Source organism: Pogoniulus pusillus, chromosome 2, assembly GCF_015220805.1.
Source record: "Pogoniulus pusillus isolate bPogPus1 chromosome 2, bPogPus1.pri, whole genome shotgun sequence".
Lineage (NCBI taxonomy): Eukaryota > Metazoa > Chordata > Aves > Piciformes > Lybiidae > Pogoniulus > Pogoniulus pusillus.
Genome location: NC_087265.1, coordinates 43230058 through 43251551, shown reverse-complemented (window position 1 = coordinate 43251551; position 21494 = coordinate 43230058). Strand labels below are relative to the sequence as shown.

The 21494-nt window shown below is 44.6% G+C and overlaps 1 protein-coding gene across 1 annotated transcript; it reads left to right on the top strand.

Moving 5' to 3' along the window:
- Nucleotides 1-873: 873 nt before the first annotated feature.
- Nucleotides 874-21079, top strand: GORASP2 (golgi reassembly stacking protein 2). The gene is made up of 10 exons (XM_064163143.1): nucleotides 874-1045; nucleotides 10777-10857; nucleotides 11472-11675; nucleotides 12057-12143; nucleotides 13099-13229; nucleotides 13816-13948; nucleotides 14070-14193; nucleotides 14554-14640; nucleotides 18519-18614; nucleotides 20042-21079. The coding sequence occupies exons 1-10, from the start codon at nucleotides 983-985 to the stop codon at nucleotides 20359-20361; spliced, it is 1326 nt and encodes a 441-aa protein (XP_064019213.1). The 5' UTR covers nucleotides 874-982; the 3' UTR covers nucleotides 20362-21079.
- Nucleotides 21080-21494: the final 415 nt, after the last annotated feature.

Genomic DNA, 21494 nt, shown 5'->3' with positions numbered 1-21494 from the left:
ACTTCTCCCTGGAGACCTGTACTGCCACCCCAGCAGGCACTGCTTTGCACGGGCAGGCTGTGCAAAAATCGTCACCTAGGGACTTCCAAGCACAAGAGTCTCCCTTGGGCTCTTCACACTTCCTGACACACCCCTGCCCACCCCTTCCTGCAGTGCTGCGGCAATGAAGCCAGCTCAAGCAGCATTCTAGGGCCGGGCAGGTGGTGCTTTTCCCCAGGCCGTGGCTTGTCTGCAAAGAGCGGCCGCAGGGCAGACCTCTGCGGTGGGGCTCTGCCCAGGGAGATGCTGGCCCTGAAGCAGGCTGATTCAAAACCCTGCTCTGGGGCAACGTGGTTCTTCCAGGCTGCTCTATACCAGTGCTTCCACTCGGATCCAGCTGCCAGAGGGTGCCACCTGCTCCCGGGCATCCCGAGGCCTCTCCCTGTGCTTCAAGTGTGGGTTTGGGGCAGTCCCGAGCTCGCTGGGGCTGCAGGTTCACCTGTAACTCCACAGAGAGCTGCAACACTAGAGACAGCAGGAGAAGGTACGGCCTAAACCCAGCTTACCCTGTGTTCTGTGAACCCATTTACTATACGTTAATTACATAGCATTAAGGTACATCAATTACCTGTCCGCGCCTGGCACCGCTGCTCCCGCCCCTGAGAGTTGGGGCAGGCAGAGGCGCTCACGGCAGTGCCGCTCTCAGCCGCCGGGGGGGGCACAGCCCAGCCGCAGACGAACTGGAGAGACATGGTCTGTAGCGGCCACCGTACTGCCTTCGCTCTCCGGGGTTGAACGGGCGAGGTGTGTCCCAGAGCGTCCACCGTACTATTGCCTCCGCCCCGGCTGGCGGTGCCCCCGGCAGGGGGAGCTGCGGCGCTTCCCGGCATGCCCCGGGAGTGTGGCCCGGCCCTCCGGCGCCGGCGGGCGGGGGGAGGAGGGAGCGAGTGCCACGTCCCTGGTGAGCGGCGCTTTGTGCGGGAGCAGCGCCGCCGCCCCGGCCATGGGCTCCTCGCAGAGCGTCGAGATCCCCGGCGGGGGCACCGAGGGCTACCACGTCTTGCGGGTAAGGGCGGCGGGGGCGCTCCCCGGGCGTGCCGCTGTGCGGGGCGGGCCCCTGGGGCCCGGGGCCTCCCTCGCCATGGGTCTGCGCTCGAGCGGCGCGGGGCGCTCCCCGAGGCGGGCGCCTCACGGCGTCCCCGCTGGGCGGGCAGGCTCTCTCTCGGGCAGCGGCCGGCGCTCTGCGCGCATGGCTGGCGCTCCGCCGCGGATCGTACGCCGGTGGAATCTGCGGCGGGGCCCGCGCTGCCAGCTACCTTTCCCGGCGGCTCTGGGTAGCTGCCGCCCCCCTCTCTGAGCGGGACTCGGCTCCGTGCTGCCATCGCCCGGGATTTCGCCTCCCAACACGGAGCTGCTCGCGGCCTGCGCCGTGTCCCGGCCCGCGGCGGTAGGCCGGACGGCTCCGAGCCGCCTCGTCGTCAGGAGCGGTCTGGGTGGCCCGGACCGCGCTGTCAGGTTGCGCTGTCTGCGCTGCGCTGCGGTGTGTGAGCGGGACAGGAGGGTGATGCTGCTTCTTGTGAAGCCCGGGACAGTAGGGTAGCTTCTTGTCTAGGAACTGCCGTTAGCACGCCAGTTTGCGCACCTTCAGACTGGCTTAAGAACTGCAGCCCTCTAGGTGCCTGTGTTGGGTAATACGTTAGGAGTTCTCTTGATCGGAACTGTAGCTGCTTGGTACGGCAGGGAGGGGTGGCTGACACACCAGAGGAAGCTGTGCTGCTCTCCAGCATGACCTGGACAGGCGGGAGAGTTGGGCTGAGAGTAACCTTATCAAGCTCAACAAGGGCAAGGGTGCTGCACAAGGGAGAAGTAATCCTATGTATCGGTGCAAGTTGTCTGTCCTGCTGGAAAGCAGCTCTGTGGGGAAAAAGGCCTGGGGGTCCAGGTGGACAAGAAATTCACTGTGAGCCGACATTGTGCCTTGGTGGCTAGGAAGGCTAATGGTATCCTGGAATGCATAAGAGGAAGATTCTTCTCTCTCTTTACTCTGTCCTGGTGAGATCTTATCTGCGATATTGTCTTCATTTCTGGGCTCCCCAGTTGAAGAAGGATGGGGAACTGCTTGAGAGGGTACAGCAAAGGGCTACAAAGATGATTAGGGGACTGGAACATGTTTATTATGAAGAAAGTCTGAAGGACTTGTGGCTTTTCAGCCTGGAGAGAAGGAGACTGAGGTAGGATCTTATAAATGCTCATAAATACTTAAAAAGTGGGTGTCAAGAGGATGGGACCAGTCTTTTTTTCAGTGGTGCCTAGTGACAGGAGATAATGGCCACAGCCTTGAGCAGCAGAAGTTCTGTCTAAACATGAGAGGAGATGGTTCTTTATGTTGAAGGACAGTTGATCACTGCCTAAAGAGGTAGTGGGTTCTCTCGAGTCATTCAAAGCCTGCCTGGATGCTCTGCTGTGCAACCTGCTGTAAGCGAACCTGCTCTGGTCGAGGGGTTGGACTTGATGATCTCTAGAGGTCCCTTCCAACCATTATTCTGTGATTCCATGTGACCCCTTGGCAGGGATCAAGGTATTCAAATAACAGACACTACAGCTGCCAGAGGTCCATTCATAGTGAAGGCTAGACTGCTATTTGGCATAGTTTTTGTAGACACTGCAGACACAGAATTTTGGGTTTGTGTGCCACAAAATATTTTGGCAGGCTGCCTCGAAGGTCTCGTGAGCCACCTTTCAGTAATCATGTCCTTGTATCTGATGTACTGGATGATACAGTAACTTTGATGGAGTTGCTAATGGCCTTGCCCATGCCACAGCACTTTTGCTACTGCAGATAATGAATACCCTTACCATAGGCAATGCCCTGGGCTAGCTTTGTGTTGACATTGGACTTTCTTGGATCAACTCTGTCTAGGGCTAGCCCCCTATTTTAGGCATGTGAAAACCCACACCATCTTGGCTCATGAATAATATTAATTATATTATTCATAATATATTAATGAATAATATTAATTATATTATTAATTAGTAGTTCCTTACTTGTTCTAGTTTGCTAGCTGTGAGCTACAACTGTACATAGAATACCATGGCGAAAAAAGAACAGAGATCATAGAATCATAGAATCAACCAGGTTGGAAGAGACCTCCAATATCATACAGTCCAGCCTATCACCCAGCCCTGGCCAGTCAACTAGACCATGGCACCGAGTGCCTCATCCAGGCTTTTCTTCAACACCTCCGGGGATGGCAACTCCACCACCTCCCTGGGCAGCCCATTCCAATGCCAATCACTCTCTCTGTGAAGAACTTCCTCCTAATATCCAGCCTAGGCCTCCCCCGGCACAGCTTGAGACTGTGTCCCCTTGTTCTATTGCTGGTTGCCTGGCAGAAGAGGCCACCCCCCACCTGGCTGCAATGTCTCTTCAGGTAGTTGTAGACAGCATAGTGCTTTCAAGAGGCAAACAGTTAAGTTCTGCTCAAACCCAATGTTAACATTTCATACAGGCTAAAGTCATAATGGTATTTTGTTTGTTTGTTTCCCTTTTCATATTACTAATGTAGCTCAATCTGATGTTAATAGTATATGACAATTCTTTTTATCTTACCCTCAAACCCAACTCTTTGAAGTTTGGGAAAAGTGGTGGACTTTTTAGTTTGCTGTAGTACAAATATCATGTGCTTTTTGCTTTTGAGGGTTGTAAAATCAGTAACTACTCTGCGGTTAGACTATGAATTATGTTGAATTCATCATCATACTGTTTAACTGAAGCATATTAGTAACTCAGAGGCATTTCTTTTATCAAGTGTAATTTCTTTTTTTCTCATAATGCTGCTTGGATCTGATAACCTTTCTCATTTAGGTGCTTTTTGGTTTCAGTGTTGCTGTGACTTGAAGTGGAGGTATTTGATTACCAGTCTTTGTAAATGTAATTGGTAGATGCATGTTAAGGAAGCTGATTTCTCAGAAGACAGACATATTTATGTTAAATGCAGGAAAGGACCTGCCTGTTGTCTTAGTCTGATGTCTCTGTTTTTCACTGCCTTGTCTTCTTGGTGATATCTTCAGATGCCATAACAAGGAGAGAGTTGTGTTTTTTATTGTGGATGGGCATGTTAAATAGCATCATGAGGATGTAGCCAGATGGGGGTTGGTCTCTTCTCCCAGGCAACCATCAATAGAACAAGGGGACACAGTCTTAAGTTGTGCTGGGGGAAGTATAGGCTGGATGATAGGAGGAAGTTGTTGTCAGAGAGAGTGACTGGCAGTGGCATGGGCTGCCCAGGGAGGTGGTGGAGTCACCATCCCTGGAGGTGTTCAAGAAAAGCCTGGATGAGGCACTTAGTGCCATGGTTTAGTTGACTGGCTAGGGCTGAGTGCTAGGTTGGACTGGATGATCTTGGATGTCTCTTCCAACCTGATTGATTCTATGATCCTAGTCTAACAGAAGTTAGGTCTCTGCTTATACATAGTTGGCAGTATAGATTTAGAGTAGAGAAAAAAAATCTGACATCCCACAGTCATACTTTGAATAATATTAAAATACATGTGCCATACAAGTGACTGGAATTTTCTTCCTGAGGTTTTACTAGTTTAATTTTCCAGTTGGAGTTCTATAGTATACTCTTATTTGGCTTTGTGGAGCTTTGTGTGGATGCTCTGCATGGCCTTTGATAGCACTTGGACTTGAGTGTGCTAGTTTGAAGCAAGCTAGAATGTTTTGGTGAGAAGAACGAGATTACAGGCTGTGGAAGGAAAACAATGGTGATGTCTGCTTCACTCATAGGCTTGCTGAGATGTATAAGAACAAGAATCAAAACAAAAGGCATTTCTGCTGGGGAGCTCTGAGCTGCATTCCCTCTCTCCCTAGCCTCTCTGCCGTTTCTTTAACCCACTTTGCTTCCTAACCCCCTGGCTGAACCTCCATTCTTCCTTGGAACTGGGGTAAGGTTGAGAGGGGTAGGGGAAGGTGAAGGGATGGTTGGGAACCCCTCCTGGGGAGGGGCTGTTGTGTTTCTGTATTACCTTTTACCTTGTATATTTCTGTATATAACTGTCTATACTGTAAATATCTGCTTGTATATTGTGCTAAGCTGTAAATAATAAGCTTCATTCCATTTCCAAAGCCAGCTGAGTCTAGTCTGGGTGATTTCCAAAGTGTGGGGGGGATGGGTAACACCCAAACCATCACACTGAGCAATACTGCTATTTTGAATTGAGATTATCTAAAGACTTTCTTTTCAAGCTCAGTATTTTAACAGAGGAAACGAAAATGGCAAAAGGAAAACAGCATCTGCCTTTTAGATCTAATTCAGATAGGTTTGGCTTCTTTGGTAATACCAAATTTCTGTAAATAGTATAGCATGGTTGGTTTTGAGATTTCATTAGCTGGTGGAAAACTACAGAAATGTGAGGAAGAAAGTATAGAAAGAAATTGGATAGGGCAGATGATGGAAAAGGTGTTAAAAGGCCATGCAACAAATGAGTTTGTGTTGTTCAGAATGACCACAGCAGCCAAGTACAAATTGCCAGAGAAATGAGCCAACTGAGAATGTGACAAGTCACAGGTTTCTTACAGTTCAACTTTTAGACTGTACACATTGCTTCACTACAGAACTGGTAGCGAGTCTCTTCCCCTGCTTGCTTCAGATAGGATCAGGACAATACTGTTCTTTCTGATGTAATTTTTGCAGTTCAGTATTTTTGGCTGCTTCTGTTAATATTCACTGCAGTATTGCTTCCATTGTGAGCTTTATTGTCAGTGCACTTGTAACAGGAAATAGGAACACTCCAGGACTGAAGCACTGTTGAGGGAAAGCAGTTTCAGCATGTGCATTTTTGACAGGAAAGGTTGCTGTGGGTCACACTGTTGAGATTTCTACACGCTGAAATGTGGCCTTCTATTTTAAGGAAAAGTTATAAACTCTTTTGTTGCCATAGTCTCTTCATAGGTAGACCCAGTAGAATCATAGAATCAGCCAGGTTGGAAGAGACCTCCAAGATCATCCAGTTCAACCCAGAACCCAGCCCTAGCCAGTCAACTAAACCATGGCACGAAGTGCTTCATCCAGGCTTTTCTTGAACACCTCCAGGGACAACAACTCCACCACCTCCCTGGGCAGCCCATTCCAATGCCAATCACTCTCTCTGGCAACAACTTCCTCCTGACATCCAGCCTATACTTCCCCCAGAACAACTTAAGACTGTGTCCCCTTGTTCTGTTGCTGGTTGCCTGGCAGAAGAGACCAACCCCCACCTGACTACAGCCTCCCTTCAGGTAGTTGCAGACAGCAATGAGGTCACCCCTGAGCCTCCTCTTCTCCAGGCTAAACACCCCCAGCTGCCTCAGCCTCTCCTCACAGGGCTGTGTTCCAGGCCCCTCACCAGCTTTGTCACCCTTCTCTGGACACCTTCCAGCACCTCAGCATCTCTCTTGAATTGAGAGCCCAGAACTGAACACAGTACTCAAGGTGTGGCCTGACCAGTGCTGAGTACAGGGACAGAATAACGTCCCTCATCCTACTGGCCACACTGATCCTCATCCAGGCCAGGATGCCACTGGCTCTCTTGGCCACCTGGGCAGCCATTAGTTTGAAATGATTCTCTGGAATACATTTTTATTGATCATAGGTGCTTTTACTGTTAAACTTTATTTACTGGTTCATGTTCTCAAGTCATTATTTTAACTAGTACCTCCCATTCTGCTAGCATAACATGCTGTCTACCTCTAACAATTGTCTTCATTGCTTTTCTCCTCTGTAAGCTTCCTTTAAGCTAAGTTAATTAGAGGCACTGCCTGACCCTCTATGTTGCTCAGTATGTGTCTGGTTCTTTTCTTCAAAACAAAATGAAGGAAACATTTTGGTATCTTTCTTGTTCAGAAATGTGAAACTGCTATAGTTTGTCCAGGCTGTTGTAGTGACTTGACAATTTCGAGTAAGGGATGATGGAACAACAGCCCCAGGCAATGCTACAGGCTTGGGGAAGAGGGACTGGAAAGCTGCCTGGTAGAAAAGGACCTCTGGGTGTTGTTTGACAGCTGGCTGAATATGAGTCAGCAGTGTGCCCAAGTGACCAGGAAGGCCAGTAGTATCCTGGTTTGTATCAGAAATAGTGATTGTCTGCTGTGCTTGGCTTGGCTCTTGCGAGGCCACGCCGTGAGTACTGTGTTCAGTTTTAGGCCACTCCTTGCATGAGAACCTAGAGGTGCAGGAGCATGTCCAGAAGCTGATGAAGGACTAAGAGCACAGGTCTTAGGAGTGGCTGAGGCAGCTGGGGTTGTTAGTGTGGAGAAAAGGAGGCTCAGAAGAGAACTTTCTACAACTACCTGAAAGGAGGTTGTAGTGAGGTGGGTGTCATTCTCTTCTCCTAAGAGAAGTGACAGGTGATAAGAGAAAATAGCCTTGAGTTGTGCCCAAGTAGGTTTGGGTTGAATATTATGAAAAATTCCTTCCTCAAAGTGTTGTCAAGCATTGAAATGAGCTGCCCAGGGAAGCAGTTGAGTCACCATCCCTGGAGGTGTTTAAAAGACAAGGACATGGTTTCATGTGGTGAACTTTGCAGTGCTGCGTTTACAGTTGGACCTGATGATCTGAAAGGTCTTTTTCAACCTGAACAATTCTGTGATTTTATAGAAGACATTTTGTCTGTAAGAGATTTGAGTACTACTCTGTGCTGTTCTCCCTAAAAGATGCTGAAGAGTAGTACACAAAGTTTAAATTCCTAACTTTTTACATGAATGCCTCAGTTTGTTGTAGTAGAGGTACACAGTCTCAAGTTGTGCCAGGGTAGGTCTAGGCTGGATATTAGGAAGAAGTTCTTCACAGAGAGAGTGATTTCCCATTGGAATGGGCTGCCCAGGGAGGTGGTGGAGGCACCGTCCCTGGGGGTCTTCAAGAAAAGCCTGGCTGAGGCACTTAGTGCCATGGTCTAGTTGACTGGATAGGGCTGGGTGATAGGTTGGACTGGATGATCTTGGAGGTCTCTTCCAACCTGCTTGATTCTATGATTCTAGGTACAAGCATACTGCCATAAAGAGGTGAGTTAATTTTAAAGGGAGGCTCCCATTTTAAAACCTCAAGTTACAATCTCTGTGCTTGATGCTATGTATAGGGAATTAATTTTATTGCAAAAAGCATATAAAGCTTTTTCTCTTGAGAACTGGGCATGTCATAAAGAAATTCACTATTGTTATACCACATAATGTGTTAGTAGCTGACAGAAATGAAATAAAATAGACTCTGTCAGACCTAACAAGAATTGCTTATACACAATACATAATGGAATTTTATTACCAGCTACAGAGTGAGTGGAAGAACTACAAAAAAACTTCTTGCAGTGTTTTGATGACAATAAAGTAAATGTTAGGAAGCATTTCTTACATGGAAAAAAAAAGACTTTAGAGCTTTTGCTCTTTGAACATTGTGTATTTAGTGCTTGAAGCTAAGCATCTGAAAATTTAAGTGGATATTTTAAGTTATATCTCACTTTGGAAAATGATGAGAGCCTTCATCTGCCTCTGAAAATCAAGGTTTCTATGCCTAATTTCAGTTACAGTTGCAGTGCTCATTTGAGGCTTAGATTTGTGACCATTGTGTTGCTGAGCAGCCTTATTCTGCTGTATAATGCACAGTATGTATTATAATAGGTATAGGCACAGAATGATAGTGTTGTGAAGGGTGTTAAGCTGAGAGAAACTTCATGGAGTTACCGAAAAAATAAGTCTTTCTGGTACTGTGTATTTAAATTAGCATCTTCACCTTGAAACTTTCACCCTATTTAATTCTTGATGGTGAATTAAAAGTGAAATGATTAGCATGTAATCTATGCTCAGCAGCCCTACTGTCGTCTCAATGAGAAGCTGAAGTCCTGCAGTGTTGTATGAAGTTGAAAGTGTGATACAGCTCTTCTCTGCTTTCTGACATTCAGCATACTTGATAGAGGTTTTCTGTCTTGTTCGTAACGAGCTCCAGAGGTGGCAGGCGCACAGCTTCTCCAGGTAGTCTGTTCCACTGTGTTTCTTTCCTCTGCTGTTATATAAAGTCATGGCATTCACCCACGGGTGTCTGTAACTTACATGTCTGAAATAACAGCTGGCTTTGAGAAAATTAGACTTCCCAAGCTGGCATGAATGGTATCTTGCCTGCAGTGGCATCTGCTGTAAATGACATTACTTGATTATTTCTCAGTCCTTATTTAATTACAAGGGTAAGTTTCTGAATACCTGCTCGGGGCATACAGTAAAGCTGCACAAAGCCAGATTCTCAGGATGCCTGGAGTTCATGCATGTATCCATGGAATCTTTGTTTTAATCATTATGAAGAAGGTCTTTGTGTCCTTGTATTTTGTGTGCTCTCTGGTTGCCATTCTTTGTTACTGTGGTTCCTGCAAGAGAACCGCACCCACAGAGCTTTGAGCAGAGAGCTGTGCTGTGCATTTGGTAGTGCATGATGGTGAATTGTACAGGTAGCTGGCTGAGAGTAAGGTGGTATGACATTAAAAACTGTCTGAGGTCAGTGTGATCTGTGCTGCTGGAGGCTGTCCGCAGGAGCACCAGACCCCTCAGGCACCAGAGGAAGACATGACAAAGGAGTTTTTCTCGGTTGCTGAGGACTAGGTTAGGGAACAGTTAAGTCTTCTATAAATCCATGGGTCCTGGTGGCATGCACCCATGGGTGCTGAGTGAGCTGGCAGAGGTGATTGCCAGACCAGTCTCCACTGCCTTTGGTAAGTCATGGCAGACAGGAGAGGTACCTGGAGAGTGGAGGAAGGCAAATGTCACTCCAGTCTCCAAAAAGGGTAAGAGGGAGGACTTGGGTAGCTATAGAATGGTCAGCCTCACCTCCATCCCTGGAAACGTAATGGAGCAGCTCATCCCTGGTGCTGTCCTTAGGCATGTCAAGAAAAGGAGAGTCATTAGAAGTAATCAACATGGTTTTATCAAGGGGAAGTCATGTTTGACCAACCTTTTGTGGCTGAAACTGTGTGTTCCAGAATGAGGAAATGATGACAGAGGGATGCAGCTACAGGTTTCTGAGGTGCATGTATGATTGATGGAACTGAGAGCTTGATTTCTTTTAGATACAGCCTCCTAGTAGTTTTTACATGGCCACTTAACCATCTCTGCATGGTTTGCTTCTAGGATTGTTATGAATTTGAGGGAAAGTGTTTGATATCTGACTATACTTTTTGCAAACTAATGGTTCAGAAGTTGGAAAGTGTTGCAGGCCCTTCACCAGTTTGGGCCAGACTATGAATAATCTAATTAGAATAGTAAATCTATACATCCCAGATGTTGGTGAGCTTGACCTTGATGAATACTGAATGCATGTAATAATGAGAAAAGCAACACTGGCTGAATGTTTCTCAGTTACTCCATTTGGAATTACAAGCATACATCAAGTGTCTGGGAGCAGTGTGTACCCACATTGAATTATTTGAGCTGCCTAACTGCGTGTATCCCTTTCTTGCATCTTGTTGCTGTATTAGTGAATCACTGGTTGTAAAGATGCCCTTTATGTCTCAGGAATGTCAGCAGGTGATGTTTAATCATGAGATAACAATACATGCTTACACAGATGGGATGCCTTTTCCTCTAGTAAGCGTAAGATAAAAAGCAGGGTCCAACAGTGGTACTTCAGTGGCCAGACACTGCTTTTTCAGAATTCATTAAGCTCATCCTTTTCTTGTCATCTTCTTTACTGGAATGAATATCTACACTTCATCTAGAACTACACTTTGCACAAACAGAAATGTAATTCTAATCTGTGCTAAATTCTTGTTTAACTTTATTAGGTACAAGAAAACTCACCTGGACATAGAGCTGGGTTGGAGCCATTCTTTGATTTTATCGTGTCTATTAATGGTTCAAGATTGGTAAGTGTGGCTATTTTATAACTCTGAATGTAGACCATGTGTTGAGAGGCTTACAAATTAATGCATTTTTGTTATTTAAATAATATAGTTCTCATTAGTTTAAAAATGAGAATGCCTAACTGCATCAGAAATTAATTTCTTTCGCCCTGTAGTTAAAATTCTATCAAAGCTTTAGCTGGAGAATGAAGATGCAAACAGACCTGCTCTTTGCACCAGTGCAGGACAGCACTATATACTGATCCACCACTAGCTGCTTGTGTTAGTGCCCCCTAGTTCTGTCTAAAGCTGCTTGTGTGAGAGCTTGCAAATTCATTTTGGTCAAAACAGGTTGTTAAAGCTGTTATCTGGGCAGGAATCAAGAGCCTTTTCAAGCAGAGCTCTAAGAAGGCAACAGACTGTAACTTTGAAATCCCAGATTTTTCCCAAAGTCATAGTCTAGAATCGTGAAGGGACTGGAAACTCATTACCAAATAGCTGTGGACACATATTCTGGTAGTACACAGGGTTTGGTTTATAGGACCTTTAACTTTTCCAGGACTTTGGAGTTGAGCAGTGCTATAGAACTGGATGCTTGTTCTGTTAGACACTAAACAAAGCTCTTTGAATGTTCGCAGAACAAAGACAATGACACTCTCAAGGATCTGTTGAAAGCAAATGTTGAAAAACCTGTAAAAATGCTGGTGTACAGCAGTAAAACACTGGAACTGAGAGAAACATCAGTGACCCCCAGCAACATGTGGGGTGGACAAGGCCTGCTGGGCGTGAGCATTCGTTTCTGCAGCTTTGATGGGGCCAATGAAAACGTATGGCATGTTTTGGTATGTGTGGACTTAAGTCTTTTTCTTACTCTTGCTTACTATTAAACTACTAATCTTTTTATTGAAAAGTAGCTTACAAGGGGGTACATGGCTTACAAGCCATGAGATCAAATTGTTTTCACTTTGTTGATGTTTTTGTTTGGAAAGGCTTTTGAATGAGAACTGTGTGTCTGTGAGTATATTATCAAATCTTGTACTTAAATCCTTGTAGTGATATCAAGCACGACTGTCATCTAGCCACTGTTTCACTAATTCAGTGACTGTTTTACTCTGCTGAAAACTTGACCAGTTTGTCTGACTCAGAACTTGTGTAAAGTGCATATCCTAACTGTTCTGCAATGCTGACAGTTGAGTTTTGTAACTTTCCATCTTAAAAACTAGGAAGTGGAACCAAATTCTCCTGCTGCATTGGCTGGACTTAGACCTCATAGTGACTATATCATTGGAGCAGATACTGTCATGAATGAGGTAAGTAAAGATTTTGATTGAAAAAAATACAGTAGCAGAGAAGTTTGAAACATCCCCAGTTCTATCTCTGTTCAGTGCTAATGGAAGTAAGCTAATGCTAAGAGAAAGGAGCTCTGACATAATGCCTCTTCTTTGTGCTTAAATGCAGTTCTGGAAAGAAACCCTGCTTTAAGTCAGATAGAAACTGTTTTGTACTTGAATATTTCAAATAGCAGGTTTGAAATCTGTATTGGACCATGTTTTCCATGTTGTGCTGGCAAAGCACCTTTAAAGTTGGCTTTGTGATAAAAGAGCAGCAGTGCAACAACTGCAACGTGTCACAGTTACTGGGTTTCGTTAGAGAAAGTTAAGGGCTCTGAAGATGAATTTTCTAATGTCAAATGATAAAATAAGGACAATGTGATGGTTTGGGCTCTTACCCACCCCCCCACACTTTGTATTTGCCCCAGCTAACTCAGACGGACCCTGGGAATATAGATGAAGCAATTTATTTACAGCTAGCAGAATTTACAAGCAGCTATTTACAATATATACAGTTATATACAATTATATACAGAAATATACAAAGGATAAACAATACAAAAGCACAACTCCCCTCCCAGAAACCTGAGTCCCCAGGAGGGGCTTTCAAACCACCCCAACACCTCCCCCGGCCCCTCTCAACCTTACCCCAGTTCTCAGGAAGAAGAGAGGTGCGGCCAAGAGGTTAGGGAGCAAGGTTAGTAGGAGCAAGATTAATGAGATGTGACCAGGTCTGAAGGCAAAGGCAGAAGGAAAACACAAAATGGAGAAAAAGTCTTTCTTCTTCCCAGAGTTCTCAGCGTAACTGTGAGAGAAGGAGACACAATTGTTTTTCATTCCACTGCCTGTTATCAAGTTCTTTTACCAAAACATTCCAGCTTGCTTCTAACTAGCACAGACAAGAAAGCACTTATACATCTTTATGCTTTTTCAGTCTGAAGATCTCTTTTCCCTCATTGAAACACATGAAGCAAAGCCATTAAAACTTTACGTGTACAACACAGACACAGATAACTGTCGGGAAGTGGTGATTACCCCAAATTCTGCTTGGGGCGGAGAAGGCAGGTAAGGAGACAACGTGCTACAGAGGGGCATAGGCCAACTTCCTTAGAGCACTAGCCAAAAAGCTGCTTGCATAGGTTTTCTGCAGAGACAGGAAAAGTGTGTTGTTATGTCCAAGGCATTCCAGCTGTAATAAATTACTTATTTACTTGGAATTCAGAGGTAGTTACTAATGGGGAGGTGTATCTAAACAGTAAATGAGTTAGTGTGGAGATGTGTGAAGTACAACTGTTTCTGTCTGCATTAGACTTTAAAAATGTAGGATATTCTTAAAATATTCCATTGTAACCACAACAGAGGACTTCAAATAACAACTCTAACTTGAATTCCAAGTTACAGAGCTGCTTGGTTTAAGTAACAGTGGAATATATGTTTTGCTAAATATTTGTTGCTAAAAGCTATGTAATTTCCTTTCAATTGGCTCATGTTATTTCTCCATGGAAAATGAGACATTTGAAGGGGGAGTGAAAAGTTGTACAGAACTTACTTTGCATCCTGCTGGCATATTGAGGCATTCATGCATTACTGCCTATGGAGTATGTAGTTGTAAAGTCACTTCACTGACTTTGAAATGTTCTTATTTTAAAAGCCTAGGGTGTGGCATCGGTTATGGATATTTGCATAGGATACCTACACGGCCCTTTGAAGAGGGAAAGAAAATTTCTCTTCCAGGACAGTTGCCTAATGCATCTCTCAGTCCTCTCAAAGATGGCTTCACAGAGGTAAATTGTAGTCACTTTGGTTTGGTGAAAATGCATTGTGATGTTATAGTGCTTTTCTTGTTCTATTTGTTCTTGTGGAAAGAAACCCTAATGATGTAACTTTCATTTTTTGACTTATAAGGTTCAGCTGTCGTCAGTTAATCCCTCAGCCACATTGCCCCCTGGGCCAGCAGGCCTTGAACAGAGTCTTTCAGGACTTTCTATTAGTTCACCCTCAACTGCTGTCAGTAATGTTCTCAGCACAGGTCAGTATGGAGGTGACTGACTTCTGAAATGCATAGGGTCTTGATTTTTTTTTGCATTCGTGGATATTTCTGTCAATTTTTAATAAAAGGCAGAAGAGAATAAAATATTCTCTTTCTCAAACTTTGCTTAACAACAGAGGCTAGAGCACTGGAATTGTGCCCTGCTTGCTCAAAATAATAGGAAACAGCTTCAGTCAAATCTGATGTGTATTGTCTAGAATACTATTTTTCTTCATCAACACTTACTGTGGTTAAGGCAAAAAGTAATTCTTCTGTAAGCAATTATTTGTGCTCCTTGAGGAAGGAAGCTGAAGTGTTGTATGCTTCAAATTAATGTTATTTTCCTGTGTGTTTCACCAGGTGTTCCAACAGTTCCATTATTACCACCACAAGTCAGTCAGTCCCTTACCTCTGTGCCACCTGTTAACCCAGCAACTACATTGCCAGGTGAGTAGGCAAAATCTCTTAAAACAGAACTTTTAAGGAGCAAGGGAAGATAGCTGTCTTTTCCACTGCTTTCAGGGGACAGCAGGGCATTGCTTCACACAGCTTACACATTTCATATTAAAAAAAAGTCTCTACACAACTATTACTGTGTTAAGAACTTGTTTATTCACATAGAGAATGTGCACAGCATTTCTGTAGCACAGAGAACTGAGCTGACAACAAAATTCACAATCATTTGCCTTTTTGGGCTCCCTGCACAATAGACCTAACACTTCAGAAGGTATTGGTGTTGCTGTTTCCAACACGTCTTTTGTTGATTCATTGTTAGTTTCCATAGTCCTTAAATTGTATGTTGCAAAATATTAGTTTCCAGTTTGTCCATGACATTCTCAGTAGATGAGAAATAGACATGTCTTGCCTATTTCTGCATTCCTTTCACCTATAAAACCTCCAGTTTAGGAAATGTCTAATACTCAGCCTGGTTATTCTTCTAGTATAAAGAGAGGGCTGGACTGGAGGGGAGCCAGTGTCACTCTAGTCTTCAGAAAGGGCAAGAAAGAGGTTCCAGGGAACTACCAGTCAGCCTCACTCCCATCCCTGGAAAAATAATGGAGCGGCTCCTTCTGGAGGGCATCTCAAGGCACCTGGAAGAGAAGAAGGTTATCAGGAGCAGTCAGCATGGGATTAGCAAGGGGCAATCATGCTTGACTAACCTGATAGCATTTTATGATGACATAACTGAATGGGGAAGATGCAAGGAGACCAGTGGATGTAATCTCCCTTGACCTTAGCAAGGCCTTTGACACTGTCTCCATAACATCCTAGTGAGCAAGCCCAGAAAGTGTGGGATGGAAGAGCAGACAGTGAGGTGGATTAAGAGCTGGTTACAAGATAGAATTCAAAGAGTGGTGATCAGTGGTGCCAGGTCCAGCTGGAGAGCTGTAACCAGTGGAGTCCTCCAGGAATCAGTGCTAGGTCTGGTGCTGTTCAACATCTTCTTCAATGACATTGAGGAGGGGACAGACAGACAGCGTCTGCTCAGCAAGTTTGCTGATGACACCAAACTGGAAGGCTTGGCTGATACAGCTGAAGGCTGTGCAGCTATCTAGCGAGACTTGGACAGATTGGAGAGTCAGGCAAAGAGGAACCAAATGAAGTTCAGTAAGGACAAGTGCAGAGTCCTGCACCTGGGGAGGAATAATAAACTGCAGCAGTAGAGAGAGCAGACCTGTGGAGAGGTACCTGGGAGTCCTGGTGGGTAACATCCATGGGACAGCAATGTACCCTTGAGGCCAAGAAGGCCAATGGGATCCTGGGGCATATTAAGAAGAATGTATCCAGCAGATCAAGGGAGGTTCTCCTTCCCCTCTGCTCTGCCCTGGTGAGATCTCGAGTACTGTGTTCAGTTTTGGGCTCCCCAGTTTAAGAGGGACAGGGATCCACTGGAGAGGGTCGAGTGGAGGGCTATGAGTATGATTAGAGGACTGGAGCACTGCCTGATGAGGAGAGGCTGAGAGACCTGTGGCTTTTTAGTCTGGAGAGGGGATTTATAAATAGTTATAAATATCTGGGTGTCAGGAGGGGGGGGCAGGCTCTGCTCACTTGGTCCCTGTGATAGGACAAGGAGCAATGGATGCAAGTTGCAGCACAAGAAGGTCCACCTCAACACAAGGGGGAACTTTACTGTAAGGGTCACAGAACAGTGGAACAGGCTCCCCAGAGAGAGGCTGTGGCATCTCCTTCTCTGGAGACTTTCATGGCCCATCTGGATGCATTCCTCTGTGACCTGAGCTAGATTGTATGTTCCTGCTCTGGCAGGGGGGTTGGGCTCAATAATCTCTTTGGGTCCCTTCCAACCTCTGACATCCTGTGATCTTGTGGCTAGCAATATAGAACTGTGTTGCACTTACTGTTTTCTTTTAATTAGTATTTAGCATTTTTAAACTGCTATAACGAAAGCAAGAGTCTGTCTATGAACTGGTGCATGTTTCTTTCCTGCTAATACATCTCAAGCACTAGTATTCCAGAACTGGTCACAGTGGGTAGGGTGAGGATTGCCCTGTAGTTGGTGCGCTGACCCAGGACTCAACCTGTTCCAAAACACTGAAGGAATTGTATTTTGTTTTGTATGTTGTGAGGCAAGTAGATGAAGATTTGTCCAAACATATTCATTAATGCACAGAAATAAAACAGGAAAAATATGTAGTAAAGCTGTGTGCATGCAGAGTACTGCACAAAGAAAATGCCAAACTACTGTGAAGTTCAGCTTCTGTTGATGTCCTTCCTCAGTCCATTTACCACTTCCCCCAAATCTGCAAACAGAAATCTTCTTGTCACCTTGTTCTCTAGATAGTTGTGGTTTTTTGAAAGCTAGAAGGCTATTTCTTGCAGTTTGCTTATAGAAGAAATTTAAAATTTGAGTGGATTTATGTGAAGTTCATAATTGCTCAGACTTTAAAATATCTCAAACTGGAGTTGCTTGTACCTAAGCTGAAAACCCTTCAGATCATATAATGTCAGCCTTTTTGGCTAATGAATTCACAGGCAGGTAAAGCTGACTGCTTTTTAATCAAAATCTCCATACAGTGGCCTTGCTTTCAGACCTTTTTTCCCCCCCTCTGTCTTATTACTGTAGTCTCAACAGCTTACTTCAGAATTGTCCTTCTCTGATCTAAACACAGAGTAGGAGTAGAGCCCTTATTCTAGAAATGCAGCTCTTCTCAAACAGGAAATTCAGGAGCAGAGAGATGCTCCATAGCAAGCACAACGATTGAGCAAGGTGTGCTCTGTTCATCATATGCTTCTCTTGTATTTTCAGTCCTTCCCAGTTTTGAAAGTTACTCTGTCTCTCCTTTTCTGTATATTTTTATGGACAACTCTAGTAATGAACTAAGTGGCCAAGACTAATAATAGTTATTCTAATGACTGAGGTTGATTACTATATTTCAAATTAGGAATGGAGGGCTTCTGATACAGTAATGCTGTGAAACACCTTCTGTTGTTAAAAGCTGAACTTGGAATGCAAATTTACTAATTCCTTGAAAGAAGATTCTACTTTCCTTAGAAAAATCTGAAAGGTTTGGCCACACCTTGAGTCCTGTGTTCAGTTCTGGGCTCCTCAATTCAAGAGAGATGCTGAGGTGCTGGAAGGTGTCCAGAGAAGGGCGACAAAGCTGCTGAGAGGCCTGGAACACAGCCTTGTGAGGAGAGGCTGAGGGAGCTGGGGTTGTTTAGCCTGGAGAAGAGGAGGCTCAGGGGTGACTTCATTGCTGTCTACAACTACCTGAAGGGAGCCTGTAGGCAGGTGAGGGTTGGTCTCTTCTCTCAGGCAACCAGCAACAGAACAAGGGGACACAGTCTCAAGTTGTTCTGGGGCAGGTCTAGGCTGGATGTTAGGAGGAAATTCTTGCCAGAGAGAGTGACTGGCATTGGAATGGGCTGCCCAGGGAGGTGGTGGAGTCACCATCCCTGGAGGTGTTGAAGAGAAGCTTGGATGAGGCACTTAGTGCCATGGTCTAGTTGACTGGATAGGGCTGGGTGCTAGGTTGGAGTGGATGATCTTGGAGTTCTCTTCCTACCTGGCTGATTCTATGATTATATATTTGCTAGTCTGGACTTCCTGCAGTATGTATCTGTTTTTTCCTGTACAACTTGAAAGCTGAAACTCAGGTGAATTTGTATTCTTATATATAAAATTCACAATCAGGATAAAAAGCAATACAAAATAACTTCATATACTAATAAGATCTCAGATAGAGAGTAGGGAAAAAACCATAACAACCCACCCACCCCCTCAAAAAAAAAAAACCCACAACCCAAACAAAAACCCCAAACCAAATGTTAAACTTTCAGCTCTAACTTTTCCACTCTTCTCTTAGGTCTGATGCCATTACCAGCAGGGCTTCCCAACCTGACTGATCTGTCCAAACTTAATTTACCTGCACCTCACATTGTTCCGGAAATCATACAACCTGGTATGTGCTTCTCTAAAGTGAAGTTTGTCTCTTCTTGACAGTCCTTCACACTCATGTTCAGAGCCATCTGATGGAATCCTGAAGAGAATAAATTGAATGTTTGCTCGAGACAGTAGTGCCGAAATGAGGTAGACAAAGACTCTGTCTTTAGACGAGCTAATTCTAACCCTGTGCCTGTATTTACATCTTCTGTTACCTGATTTATCACCTGAAAATAGATTGGACCAAGAATCAAAGTACACAGTTTCATGGGCAGGAGTAAATGAGTTGTTCCCTTGTATGCTAGCTGAGGAGACTGAAGCACTGTGATGGAATGCCAGAGTACAAAGTAATACTGGATTTATGGCTTTGAATAAAACAAGACTGCTGAAGGTGCACATGGAGTGAACAAAAAGAAACTGGAAGTTTACATGGAATAAAATTCTTGTTAACATCTTGTTTTAGGCAGTTTCAGGGAATGCCAAAAAATCTAATCATTAGTATTAAATGCCCAGTCCTCTGGAGAGATAAAAGTAAGCTTGAATTTATTCTGAGGTCATCAATTCTGAAATTGGAGTCTAAGAAAACCTTGAGAGTGCTGTTTGATGAGGCTGTTGATATGGGCTGGCAATGAGTGCTGGCAGCCCAAAAAAGCCAGTGGTGTCCTGGCCTCAATCAAAAGATGCAGGGATGCTGGGTTGAAGGAGGTTATTCTGCCCCTCTACCCTGTTCCGCTGAGATCCAGCCTGGAGTACTGTGTCCAGCACTGGGCCCTCAACACAAGAAGGGCACAGATCTTTTGGAGAGGGTCTAGAGGAGGGCTATAAACATGATCAGAGGGCTGGAACATCTTTCCTAGGGCAGACTGAGGGAGGTGGGTCTCGTCAGCCTGAAGAAGATTGTGGGGAGACCTTACAGAGGCCTTCCAGTAGCTGAAGGGGGCCCTGCAGGAAAGCTGGAGAGGGGCTGGTTGTGAGGGCATTTGGCAGTAAGACAAGGGGCAAAGATTTTAAACTAGAGCAGGATCTAGAGCAGGCTAGATTTAAATTGGACATTGGAAAGAAGGGTGGTGAGACACTGGAACAGGTTGCCCAGAGAAGTTGTGGAGTCCTCATTCCTGGAAGTGTCTAAGACTAGGCAGGATGAGGCTTTGAGCAACTTGGTCTAAGTGGTAGGTGTCCCTACCCATAACAGGAGGGGTTGGCTGTAGATGATGTTTAAGGTCCGTTCTATATTATGAGCCCACACAATCTGAAAAGTATCAGGTTTGAAACTAGCTTGCTGAGTCAGTGCTGCAGATGTCATGCTCCTGCTAAGTTCCAAAAGCTTCCTTCTCTTCAAGAGCAATAGGAGATTAGAGCTGGTAACAGTTCTGAGCAAAGAGAACTTCTATCCAGATCTGCCTGTGGTATGCATCTGCTCATTTTTTTTTTCTCTTCTCTCCTTAGGTTTGCCACCCCTTCCCTCCTTGCCACCTCTGAATCTAGTGGGAATAACACCTCTCTCAATGCCACCCAAATGTGTTCCTCTGCTTCCTTTGGCCACAGAGGCACCTACAGTGCCTGCAGATTTGCTTCCCTCCATTACCCAAGCTGAAGGTTTTTCTGTCGACCCTGGCACTACTGTAAACGTAGAACAGACCTCTACACTTACCTTGGATAGCACTACCCCAACTTCTAAGGCAACTACTGTTGACAGATCAAGTGAATCCTCTACAGTTAATGAGAAACCATCTGGAGTCACAGATACACAAGCTTCTGAATCGTAACTTCAGCTCACTCTTGGATTGGCTTGGTATTTATTTAGCCGTGGGATACATATTCGAAGAGCAAGCTATCATTAATTTCATACTAGTTTGTACTTAATCTTTAGGAGTCCTGTAAATAATATGGAGGTATAATAAAAATAAAAAAGGGGTTTATAAAGTGTGTATGCTGGGAAGGGAGGAAGAGTGTGTAACCAAAACCAAAAAAAGTCAGGCTGGTAAAGAGAATTCCACTGCCAAACTTGGAGGTACACGTTTTTAATACAGGCTGACAGCCTTAGCCTGCTAGGTCTGTCCTTGCTTATAATTAGCAACTTTTGCTTCTGATAGAAATGAAGCGGTTCTTGCGTGTGACATTTACGTACCATAGTTCTTGTTCTTTGCAAGTATCTTGTTACTACAGTGGGGATGAGAATGCCTAGTCTGAATTGTAAATTTTAACTTCCACCTAAAGATATTTCTATTAAAGTTGCTGAGTGACCCTATTAACTGACATCTCGTTATTCAGCTTGTACACAAACCTTTGTTTTTAAGCTCTGGAGAGATGCTGGATCCATGTTTTGTGAGTGTTGCTGCATTGTTTCATACACCCACTGTAAAATGGCATCTGGAAGGGAATACAGGAAATGTGAAATGTAGCACACAATTTGGCACTTCATGACTACTGTAAGACAAATTAATGGATTAAGCATAGATACAGCAATAAATTCCTGGAATTTTATCCTTTGTGTGGCAAAATAGCACATTTATTTGTTTAATGCTTGCATTCTCATTTAACTGATTTTAGCTCATCCTTCTAGCACAGACTTATGAAAGAGATCCAAGAGTGAATGCCAGACTTCATAATGGCAGACAGGATCAGCACTAGCAGTGAGATCCAATGCAGCAATGAGTCATGAAGTCTGCCTCCATGTGATTCATACCTGGCTTTTTTAATTCATGTTCAGGATGAAAAATGTAGATTAACTATAGATTATACACTTGTCTGAACTGCTTTGTGCTCTTGTACACCAGGCAGTAGGCTTTGCTCCTGGTATCGGGTACAGTTGGTGTGGAAAAGGCACCTCTACTCCTCCACTCCTACACTGTTGGGATTTTTGCTGCAAGCATATGCAAACTTTAGCCACAGCAGCAGC

Coding starts and splice junctions, on each gene's coding strand:
- GORASP2 (XM_064163143.1), top strand. CDS start 983: ATGGGCTCCTCGCAGAGCGTCGAGATCCCCGGCGGGGGCACCGAGGGC. Junction 10,858..11,471: donor CTATTAATGGTTCAAGATTG/GTAAGTGTGGCT, acceptor GAATGTTCGCAG/AACAAAGACAATGACACTCT. Junction 14,641..18,518: donor CCCAGCAACTACATTGCCAG/GTGAGTAGGCAA, acceptor CTCTTCTCTTAG/GTCTGATGCCATTACCAGCA.